Below are 12020 nucleotides of genomic sequence, written 5' to 3'. Positions count from 1 at the left end.
GGAAAAAGATGGTAATTTGGAAAAATGGGATGAAAGCAGGGATATTGACTTTGGACCAATTGATAGACGATGAGAATGAACTTCTAATATACGGTATGATAAGAGACACAACAGTGCAATTTTTTCAGCTACAACATCTGTTAACAACATTGTTTGGACCAGCAGCATTTTCAGCTTCAGAGACATGAGAATTACAACTAGTTACTGTTGTAATGACATTATATTCTATATTTTAATTTTTTTAGTTGTATTTTTTTTCACTTATTTTTAAGCACTTGTTATGTATTTTTTGATAATGTATGAATGTTTGCATTTTGTTCCGTTTTTTTCTTCTTTGTGATTATTTTAAAAGCAACAAAAATAAATTAGAATAAAAACAAGGCAAATGCCGGCCCATAGTATTGCTGAAAATTGGACACAATTGGAGAGCATCATGAGGTTTAAACCATCTTACTGATTGGCTTTGCAATATCTGACAATTCTATTCCTCTCTTACAGACCAGCCCGTCTGGTTCAAATTAACAGGGTATGTGAATTCCCTGCTCATTCTCCTATTCCTCTGTGAATGCCCTGATTTTCTCAGGTTGCTAACTTCTGAACAGATTTACATGAGGATCAAGGAAAAAGAGGAGAAAAGATACATGCTGGCCTATTGGATACAAACAAATATTTTTCATTTTTCTTTTAATACATATTGAAATCTTTTTTGCAAAAAATCCACCTATATTGTAAACCCCCCAAATAACAATTTCAAAAAGCAAAGATTCCCCCCAACAAAAAATAAATAAGTACTCAAGTTATATTTAATTCCTGACAACTATGTCAAAACAATATAGCCTTCATCTCAAATAATCACGAATGTTCCATGGACATAAACACAGCAATTTATAGTAAGTAATCTTAGTTGCACAACTAGTCAGGCATTGCTGCTAGAACTATTATCACTGAAGCCCCCACTCCAGTTCAGGTGAGTCATTAAGAATTTCAAAGTTCAGCTCCACATTTCTGGAATTTCTTAACTGCAGCTATGAGACTGGAATTCTGAAATGCAACAGATGGCAATTGTATTCAGTTCAGCAATGAGAACTAGTGAATTTTATTCAAAGTATGATAATAAATTACTTCCTATTAAAACTTCAGGTCTAAAAGTTACCTGTAAGGTAAACAAAAGCTAGACTCTAAATTAAATAAGGCAAGCTCATTCCTTTGGAAACACTTTAATACACAATTGTATACAGTAAATAACAAAAAAAGCTAAAAGTAGAAAAATACACCATAAAACAATTATATTTTTTTTCTAGGCATCTCAGGAATATATTCATATTTTCTCTATAAACCGTTTTAACAACTTGTGGCATTTCAGAATAGAAAAGCAGAGCTGAGAGCAGGATTCTTTTAGACTTGTCTGTTACTGTCTTACAACACTGCTGGTATTTTAGATTTGAGGATGGGTAGCTCCACAAGGTTTAGAAAACAAATAATATAGGTTGCCTCCCCCCCCCCAATTCATATTTTAATTATTAAAGACTCAGTGAATTTATTTTAATTCTAAATCATTAGAGAAACTTAGTGGAATTGTTTATGTTAGCTTAGAACATAGACAGGATTCTAAGTTCTAGTTATTCAATACTGTCAGCAAATTAGAAAGTGAAATCAATGGTCACAAAAATGGGAGCATTTGTCTAATAAATATTTTAATAATAAAAATATAATGCACATCCCATGTTATTATGGTGCATTACTAAACTAGCATTCATGCTGCAACTTTTTCAAATAAACAGAAAACTTAAGTTTACACAGACAGATCTATCAATGACCAGCAGGGGGTGCTGATTTAAAATGAAATTATTCCAGCAATAGCAATTAATGTAAGGTTTTATACATACAGTACAGACATATACAAACACAAAATCATTTGGTCAACATTTCATTCCCAAAAGGGGCAGGGGAAAGGAGTAAATACAGCATGTCCTCAACTATAGTCAATATAGAAAGCCATTCTTTAAAGGCCACCTTTCCAGATTTAGGTCCAATACAGTCAATTCTCTGTGTGAAAAAAGCTAGGAAACAATTACCTGGTGGTAGAAAATAGGTTTTTGGAAGATAACATAATTGTTATCCTCTGAGATTAATTGATGAAGCAGAAATCATATTTACAATTTTCATCAGTTATACCAAACAATACTTTTATGTCTAATCACAAAAAAATGTCCTTCCTGGAAAGTAACAGATCTCACACATCAGAACATTTATGAGAGTGATGGTTCTCGCTCTTCTGCATGTAAGATTGAATTATTCCAGGAGGCACTTTCAGAGAGAAATACAACTCAAAGCATCCACTAAAGAGTTATCACAGTTCCATCCTCTTCAATGCCTCCTTTGGGAATAACTAAACTATGTCGAGGATCAGTTTTTAAGGAACTAAGGATTTTGTGAATATTGCCATTGCTTTCTCGTCCAAAGCTGTTGAATACTAGGTCTCTCTGTAGTCTGTGGCTAAGACTGTTGCCATTGATTCGGGAAAGGCTACCGGAAGGAAGACTGTGAGATTTTGGAATGGGCTGGGGTTCCAGGCAGCCTTCAATTACTATGTCAGTATCCTCATCACTCTCCATTTCGTCAGGGTGGAAGTTCTGCAGGACGTGAGAAGAAGGCAAACTGTGATGGCTGGCAGTGCTGTCCGTAGACTGGCCAGAGCTCCCAGACATCCGACTGCTTCTGATAATATTGTTCCTTTGGTTTGCTGGCTTGACTGTGATGATAAGATTATGGCTATTGGCAATCATCATGTCCGTCACCTGATCAAGGGTTTTTCCTGCCACTTCTATCCCATTTACTTCCAAGACTTCATCATTGACAGCAAGCAAGCCTGTACTCTCGGCTAACCCCCCAGGAACCATCCGTGAGATGAAAATGCCAGGAACTTTTTCCAACCCATGGGGAGTCACTCTTACACTGGTCCCATCGCGAATGTAAAATCCAAGTGGTTTCTCACACCCGTGACGATACAGTCGTACTCTTCTATGAGTTTCAGGCAGAATATCCACATCAATGATGGAAGACACTGGTCTGAAGTCCTGAGGCATGCTGATATTAACATGAGGACGCCGGCGAAGGTTGTCATTCCGGAGAGTCACCAGAGCTTTCTTTTTCCTGGTTAAAGTGTTTGAACCAAAATTTCCATAATCTGCTTCATCTGTAAAGAGAGAGGGGAAAAATTAACACCTCAGACTAAATCCTCTGTAGACCATCTTATGCAACAAAAAGAGCCTTATCTCCAGCTTTCATAATATGCCAACATTTAAATATGGTTGAAACATTGCTGTGAGGGAGACTGTAAATTAAAGACTGTGTTACTAATAAACTTGTATTTTGAAATATTGGAAGAAATGTCTAGACTCTAGATTGGGCAAAGAAAAAAGTGGCAGGCTGTTGTTAGGATGAACATGAAGCAACAGACCCAAACTATTTGGTGACAAACATAATGTTTGCTTGCTAGAGGAAAACCCCCAAAATGAAATGCAATTTGTGGCCACTATGAAGAGAAAGCTAGGAATAACAGCAACACATGTATGTCTGGCAGTTTACCACTCCTTCAAAGTCATATATGAAGCAACTGGCTAAGACAACAAGATTATCTTTTAAAAGACTGTAGGCAAGTAACCGATTAGCAGGACTAGACTGATTGACTGTCTGTCATCATTGATTAATCAATAATATATGAATTTGCAAATTGCACCAGAGCATTATTGCTTTTAAGATACTAGTAGTTCATCTCTTAAGAGCACAAAGCCGTATTTCAAAGCCATATGTAGTTCCTAATGGCTTTGTTAGTTATAGATTATTCTAATGAACACTGTGTAACTTAAAATATATAAGCATTTTTGTAAGGGCCTATGTTAAAACTGTTGTGGTCTAAGATATAAAATATGCATGTGTAGGCAGACAAAAGCATATTTTAAAGGAGTCCCGGCAACCTGATGCTTGTAAATATGGGAAAGATGTGTAACTGCTTCTGTCGAATGTGGTAAGCATCCCTTATTCTATTGTCTTTAAGTAAACCTTTATTCAAGACAAAAATATCCCATTTATTTTCCACACCAGCTCATCCTGCAGTTGCAGATGAGTAAGTCACCAAGAACTTTCAAAAAAAGGCCTCAAACAGATCAACACTTCAAATTGAAGATGGATAAAGCAATGGTTGGGCCTGACATTTCACCCTAATACCACAGTCTCAACAAAACAATGTTAATTCCATCCCTTGCAAACTTCATGATACAAAACTGAACATCAGTGGGGGCGGGCTTCCTTTTGCAAACATTTTCTCCAAAGATAACGAGAGGCAATTTTGGCCTCCTGGAAGAAAATATTTAAATTTCCTCATGTTTAGAAGCAAGATTGTGGGAGATAATGGAATGAAGAATCAATGTCAGGAGACACAGGTGGGGGGTTTTTGTAGCCACTTTATTAATCTCAGGCAGAAAATCAATATGCACGATTACTTGAGAGACCCAAATATATAACTCATGCTCTAGCACGCCACAAGCAAGCTGTCAGGGCCAGAAACACTAACTACAGTTAATGCAGCTTTACATAAATTGTTTGAAAAGACCACCAAGAGACAGAGAGGATTTGTGCAAATGAGAAGATGTCAAGTAAGCCATCTTTAACCAAATTAAAGGTTCAAAACTTATAGGCAGCCCCATATTATTGAGGTTGTTTTCCTTAGCATGTGCAAAAAATCTTATATAGTTGTAATTTTTAGTATGTCAGACTGGGAAAATGTATTAAATGCATGATGTATAACCACATCAACTGTACAGTATTTAATATTTAACAATGTTTAATTAAAATTTGTGTTGGTGCGCGCCATTTTTTTTTAATGCAGCCCTAAATAGTTCACTCAAAGATTAAATTTGGCTCTTAACTTCAAGTTTTGCACAGTAAATAAGGAAAGAGGTGCTCATTATCAGTTACAAACAGTCTCTTTCAAACACACACACACACACACACACACAAATGAAAGAAATTAGCCAACAACTTGTCTAGGCCAGGGGTTTCCAAACTAGGCAACTTTAAGACTTCTGGACTTCAACTCCCAGAATTCTTCAGCCAGCCATTCTGGTTTTCTGGTCTACACTATGAGGTAGTAACCTGCACATTCAACTGTAAGGTGCAAGAGGCTGAAAATACATATACAGAAAATAGCCTAACACAACCCTCTCTCCTAACAAGAACAAAGCTGAGAAAGTGGGTCTCCTCCCAGCCTCCCAGGAATCTGACATCAGAATATATGCAGATGCCTGGCAAGTATGGCAGAGGCTTCCTGTTGCTGCACCTTCGCTTCCTTGAGGCCAAAGCCAAGATGAATACCAGGACAAGTTAAAGCAACTTGCTCTGAAGGTGGGGCTGATGAATTGCTACTTGCCAAACTGCTGAGAGTCTGAGATCCAGTTAAGCAACTGTGAGGTTAGGGCGCATCCATTTGCCTCCTGCATTGCTCATAATGTCCAGTGAAGGATGCTTCTTTTTTGGAACAGAAATACTACTTATTTTATCATCTGAGCATCCTGAATTAGATTTTGCCGATCTCTGAGATATTCTTTTAAACATGAAGAGGACAAGAAACTTTCAAATTAAAATAATCTTAAAGTATTTGTATAAGTTAAAGATATGGACTAGGTCAGGGGTAGGCAACCTTGGCTCTTTTATGACTCGTGGACTTCAACTCCCAGAATTCCTGAGCCAGGAATTGAAGTCCACGAGTCATAAAAGAGCCAAGGTTGCCTACCCCTGGACTAGGTGAACTGTTTATATCCCAAGATTTTTCAAAGGTGGAGGGATAGGTGTAACATAAATCTGATCTTTACTTCCCTGAAACTCTTTGCATTGAATAGGGTTTCTAAGCTCATTCCAGGACCAGAAACCCTGTTTCTGTTGATCAGAGACTGGGGATTCACTATATGTTTCTGACTTTATGTCCCCAGAAAGTTATGAGTAATAAGGAAAAGTAATACAGAACATTTTCATCACTAGGATTTCTTTTGATTCCCATTTTTTATCTTATATTCTGATTATCCCACCAAAGATATTTTCTTCTTCTTCTTACTCTAATAAGGTCTGGAAAATAGTTGTGCAAGTTTACCTTTAAAAACTTAAAGGTTTGTTGTGGTTCCTGAATGTTCCATGTTTCACTTTTCCTAGTCTGAGGCTGTTGAGGTCTACTGATATACCACGTCTCCAGCCCAATGTGAGGCAAGTGGCTTTAAGTACCATTTTCATTTTACGTGTGGCCTACATGTAAATACTGAAATCTGCGAGATGAACGTAAACATTTAAGGCCTGATCTTAAAAGAGGAGGGGAGGAGAAAAGAAAATATTTCCAGAAGAGCTGACTTTAAAAAAAAACATGACATACATGCACACCCACACAGAGACAGACAGATCTTTAATACCAGAAGCACTGCTCCTCTTGCTTGGACAGCTGCTTTTCACAGGAATTGCCTGCCAGACAAAATACCAAAGCTTGGCCAGATAAGAATAGGTAAACAAGCAAGATTCCACAGAGAAATCAGACTGCTAGGCTCATATAGGAAGAATTTGTTTTGGACCTGGTGTTTTCAGTCCAGGCACACTCCTGGTAGATTATTTCCTCTGATAATGCTGCATTGTCAGTTGATAGATTGGAAACTATATCAGAAGCAAAAGTACTACCACAAGGGGACTAGCTTATTTCATACAGCTTTAAGAATGAAACAAGTCTTTAAGGACTATGGGATGCCCTCCACACCATACTGTCACTTCCTGAATGCAAAGATCAAAATAAATAACAACACCTCTCATTTTGATCAGTCTCCTGGTTCCACAGAGATCGACACAATGTTTTTATACAATGATAACATTTGGCTGGGGAGCTGTTCCATCATTTGTCATAAAATGATGGGAAAGTCAGAGATACAGAAATGTTTAAAGGAAACAGATATGTAGTGAACTTTGACTTTAGGCAGCTTCCTTTGGCCAGCAGAGATGTAAGCAAGAAAGGAACACAAAGTAGCATCCATCCAAGCCTATTTATGCTGACCAAGTTTACCAAGAAGTTCTAAATGAACAGTTTTACCAAAAGCAAAAAGAGAACCATCTTGGCCCATACTGGAAACAAACAAAAAATGTAGTCTTTGAATTCTTCAGAAATCCTAACCTAGAAAAGGAAAGATGACAAAAAAGTTTGGGGGGGGGAGAGGGAGAAAACACATGATCAAATCTCTTAGAGTTCAATCTTATACCTAGGTCCCACTGAAATCATCCACAAATCCTAAACAAATGAAAAAAGTGATTTGTCAATCATCATCAGCAAACACCCAACTTTGCAATTGCTGGTTCACTCACTATTACAATTAATCATAAGCATTTTGTCTTCTCTGGGCACATCTTCATTGCTTATGGTTTCCCATTTATCCTCACCCACCCCCTTCCCCCACCCCAAGCTCCTGGAGTTTGCTTCCTCCTTATTTGTACAGTCTTGATTATTTTCTTCTCTTTGGTATCTCACTGAAATCACCTCCACTTAAATCTCATCAGAAATCTTTCTCTGCTAAAGACCAAAGTTTCAGCTGTGACTTCAATTTCCTTGACTGTCTGCTGCCTTCTATCTCTGTCCAGATTGATTCTCTATATTTCTGTAATCACTTCTGATACTTTTCACAAGAGGAAGCTTTCTCTACTCGTCATTACTTGTCCTTGGAGTCTCCATGGGATCTGTTTGTGGGCCCTGTATTCCTTCCCATGTATTAAATGTTGAGTGATGTATCTACGATGACATCCAACTCCTCTTCCTAGATCTCCCATGCTCATATAACCCTGGATCTTCAATAGCCAACCTGCTCTCAAGTTTTATTACCTCTTCTATAACAATATTATAAATATAAAATCCTTCTGCTCCACCTGGTTAGCCAACCACACCTCTCTTCTGACCCAAATTGTCTGGCCATCTCCTTTCTAGACTCTTCTCTTTTGTTCTCTTATCGTTTCTTTGTCCTCTCACTATTTCCTAGCATGTCACTCTCAAATGATTTAATCTATGCTCAAGTTTATTGTCCATGTTAGCTATGGGATTCTGGCAATTATCATTCCATACTTGGTTATTACAAGACTAATGTCAATCAATAACATCTTATTATTTGGGGCTGAAAGCCAGATTAGTCCTTTGAGTGCAATGCCATGAACTGCTTTCCTCCAAAGGCAGGGCAAAAGCTGTATTTTAGTTTATTTTAATTAAAATTAAAACTAAAATTAAAAATGTTAAGATGATTATTCCACACGTCTTTAATTTTCACCATTCCTCACATTAAACATTTTACTATATTATCAACTAATTATCAAGGGGCTTTGCAAATGGCAATTAAGTTTTTGGGAGCAAACATGGCTCAATAATCTCAGGTCGTTCACCTTGGACTAATTATTAAGACTTTATGTTGTGTTTGGGGTTACTCCTTGCACTAACTCAAATTTGCCCTTCCTTGGCCTTCTCTATGTTTTATTTTATCCCTACCCTTGAATCTATCCTTACAGACTCCAAGACCTCCTGTACTTTAACCTTTGTTCATCGCTTGCTGCCTCTTAAAGGATTATTTAAAGGTAACTTGTCAAGGAGGGCATTTTGAAGCTGAAATGGCAAAGATTCATCTTTCAAAGAGATTTTCCAAAAGGATTAACACATGAATTTCTGTCCCAAGGAGCACTGGTTTTAACTGGTGAGTCTACCTTTTAAGGCAATATCTGCATTTTATAACTCATACAAATGCAGAATTATTATATTACCAAATCAGTACAAACGTTCTAAACAAGATTGTAAGTGTGAAAAATGGTCATAAGTCACCTGTTTCAGTGCCGTTATAATTTTGAATGGTCACTAAACCTACTGTTGTAAGTCGAGGACTATCTGTACTTGTACAAGCTGTGTATATTTTTTACTGTGTGCCCCCTAGCTCTGCCTCTGCTTTGATATTTCCTACCTCCACAACCCATCAAAAGAAAACTATCTAAAATGCTACAAAGGTAATATTCAAAGTAGGTAGTCTTTCCTTTGTTCAAGGGAAGGTGTTCAACATCACTTTTTCTCTTCATTATTTTGACCACTGCAAAACAGCCACAGACATTTTTAATCAGGTCAGCCAATGGCAAAGCCAGTGAGTCTTCCAGGGAAAAATTACATTCATGACTATTTCCTTTTCCTATCAGCTGAACACAAAGTTTGAAAGTAACCATCATATTTCCTTTTCCGGCAGATTTCTCATTATCTTTATAGTGGAAGTACAGCCAAAATAAGCATGATACAGCAAGAGAAATCCACAACTCTGTTCAAAGGGTGAGGAAAGCAAACTAAAGTTTACGGAACTGAACTGACATCAGAAAACTTCCAAACATCCCCTTTACCTCATTATCTAAAGATGATTGAAATCTTTCTCAATGCACCCTTGTACTCCTCTGTTAACCTCTGTTAAGGGGACGATAACAAATGTTTCCAATAACAAACTGAATTAGCTAAGAAACAAAACAATCCTACACATTCTTAAATGGAGCTAAAAATTCATATATTAGGAGCTTTTTGGATGTATGTTTGCACTGTGGTTAAAAGGGGCTACTACCATATCATCCCTTAAAACAATTAATGGAGCACATCCTGTGAGTATAGCAGGTAAGAAATTGGATCAGGAGACTGTGAGTTCTAGTCCTGCCCTTGGAATGGACGCCAGCTGGATGACCTTGGGCCAGTCACTCTTTCTGAGCCCAACCTACCTCACAGGGCTATTTTTGTGGAGAAAAACATGAGGTGGAAGGACTATTATGTATATTGGCCATCTTTAGTTATTTAAACAAAATAACAAAGGTGGAGTAAAAATCAAATAAATAAATACCCTGGGTTCAGATTCACTTTCACTATTGAAACTCACTGGGTTTCTGAACAAACCACTTTCAATCCAATCTATCTCACAGGATAGTTGCAGGAATAAAATGAAGAGTCCATCATGCAAACAGATTTTAGCTTCTGGAGAAAAAGATATAAAATACCACAACATTATCCTCAAAATAGGTTTTATTTTATTGTGCAACAGTTACATTTTACCTAGCCTAAATAAATAATAATCAAATATCTCTTGCCCTGATACAAGCATTACCAACAACTGGTTGTGTGTAACCACTCATTCACACAAATAACATGTGGCTTGTCAAACATCTCAGTTTGACCTTGAATTGAAATGTGTGTGTGTGTGAAAAATAATTTAGTGTTATCCTTCAGAAGTATACTGTTATGTCTAGCCAGCCTCCTTCCAGCTAATATCCTCCAAGTGTGCGGATCCATTTCCATATCAGACATCCAGGAAGTCACTGTACATGCTGGCTGAGGAAGATGATTATTGTAGTAACACATGGAGAGGGTGTCACGATATAGCAATACCTTGGAGCTCAGCTGTTATGGAATTATGGGTTTACTTTTGAGTGCTATGCAGGAACCATTCCTGGCTCTTGGGAACATAGCCAGCAAGTTCGTGGCTTGCTGGGAAAACTCTCGCTTTATCCAATGAAAGAACACAGTACTTAAAAAAAACAAAACAACTTAAAAAATCTAGCATTTTTATGACTTTAGGGAGGTGCCTGAGTAATGCTCAGTATCAAACTTAGCAAGTCATGAGATCAAATGCATCAGGACGCAGCTGTGCCTTCGTTTTAATCAGTTTTACACAGTTGCTCTCCAGGATGCCAAGCTTTTTTTTTCCAGACTGGCAAGCTAACGCATCCACCTGTATGTTGGGAAGAAAAACAGCCATTTCACCCCCAAGTGGGCTGGGTCCCTTGTTTATCATCTGCGTCCTGATGGAATCAGGCATTGCAGTTCCTTAGTATCGCTGCTGCATCCGACTTAGTTCCCAGGCGCTCCGCCCAAAAGAGCTGCTTTGGAGAAAGCATACGGGCAAGGCATGACTCCAGGGCAGTCCTGCAGCCAGTCTCCAAGGACGGTAACAAGGAGCTCCACTTGGGAGGCAGGCAGTTCATCATCCCATGTGAGGATAAAAACTGGCACCCTTGAGCACCTTTCAGACAGGCCAAGTTGAGCCCTGAGAATACAAGAAATCAAGAACAAGGAAATGAAGGGCGGTGGGTGCCCCGGGTGAGCCTCTGGAGAATCCAAAGAGAAGGAGGGATGTAAATATTGGCAGTGGAATGAAAGAAAGAGAAAGTATCAAGTGTCGTACCTTCCAAATAATGTATTCTAGATTCTTTTTGGGCACACGTTGCTTCCCATGGTACCTTCTCTAGAGAAAAAATTCTCCCTCTGTAGCTTGATTGCTTAGGTTTATAGCAGTCTTTTCGGGATTTTTTTTAGTCATATGCTTTTATGCATATCTAACGGAAACACCCTTAGCAAGTCTTAGCAAACTAAGCATCAGCTTGATTGCACCAGCATCACTGGCCTGATGTCTACATCAGAGGTCCCCAACCTTTTGAGCACCAGGGACCGGTTACATGGTGAGAAGTTTTTTCGCGGACCGGAGGGGGGCATGGTTTGTGTGCTGCCTGCATCCCGTAGATGGGGCTTTGCTTGTTTGTGTGGCCTGGTTGCTGGCATGCCATGGCCCGGTACTGGTCCACGGACTGGGGGTTGGAGACCTCTGGTCTACATAATACTAAGCCATAATAGTTGAGTTGGAGGATGTTTCTAGAAGTACACTGAGAATTTTGATAATGTGTTGGTTGTTGCTTGGACTTCTTCATGCATAGATGATTGTCACGCAGGACATCGCATGTTGTACAGCATCTTACTATCAAAATACTACCTGTTAGCCTTTTAAGCCACCTTCTTGCAGTGGTTGTTTATCTTTGGCCTTTCTGGAAAAGCAATAAATATATTTCCAAGCAAAGCATTGGCTGCAAGCCTTCCTTTTCATTTTTAAAGAAATCCCATGGGGTTCCAAGGCATTTTTGAAAATATTGTAAATACAATGCTGGAGTTTTCTTTATAG

General features: G+C 38.3%; 1 protein-coding gene across 1 annotated transcript; it reads right to left on the bottom strand.

The window, feature by feature from the left end:
* Positions 1–1201: 1201 nt before the first annotated feature.
* Positions 1202–7148, bottom strand: LOC107297474 (partitioning defective 6 homolog gamma). The gene is made up of 2 exons (XM_015826841.2): positions 7091–7148; positions 1202–3196 (listed from the first exon to the last, which is right to left on the bottom strand). The coding sequence occupies exons 1-2, from the start codon at positions 7146–7148 to the stop codon at positions 2340–2342; spliced, it is 915 nt and encodes a 304-aa protein (XP_015682327.2). The 3' UTR covers positions 1202–2339.
* Between the last annotated feature and the right edge of the window lie 4872 nt (positions 7149–12020).

The sequence above is a fragment of the Protobothrops mucrosquamatus genome, unplaced genomic scaffold (assembly GCF_001527695.2).
Source record: "Protobothrops mucrosquamatus isolate PMUCROS unplaced genomic scaffold, P.Mucros_1.0 scaffold_212, whole genome shotgun sequence".
NCBI classification, from domain to species: domain Eukaryota; kingdom Metazoa; phylum Chordata; class Lepidosauria; order Squamata; family Viperidae; genus Protobothrops; species Protobothrops mucrosquamatus.
This window is presented reverse-complemented; position numbering and strand designations above follow the sequence as displayed.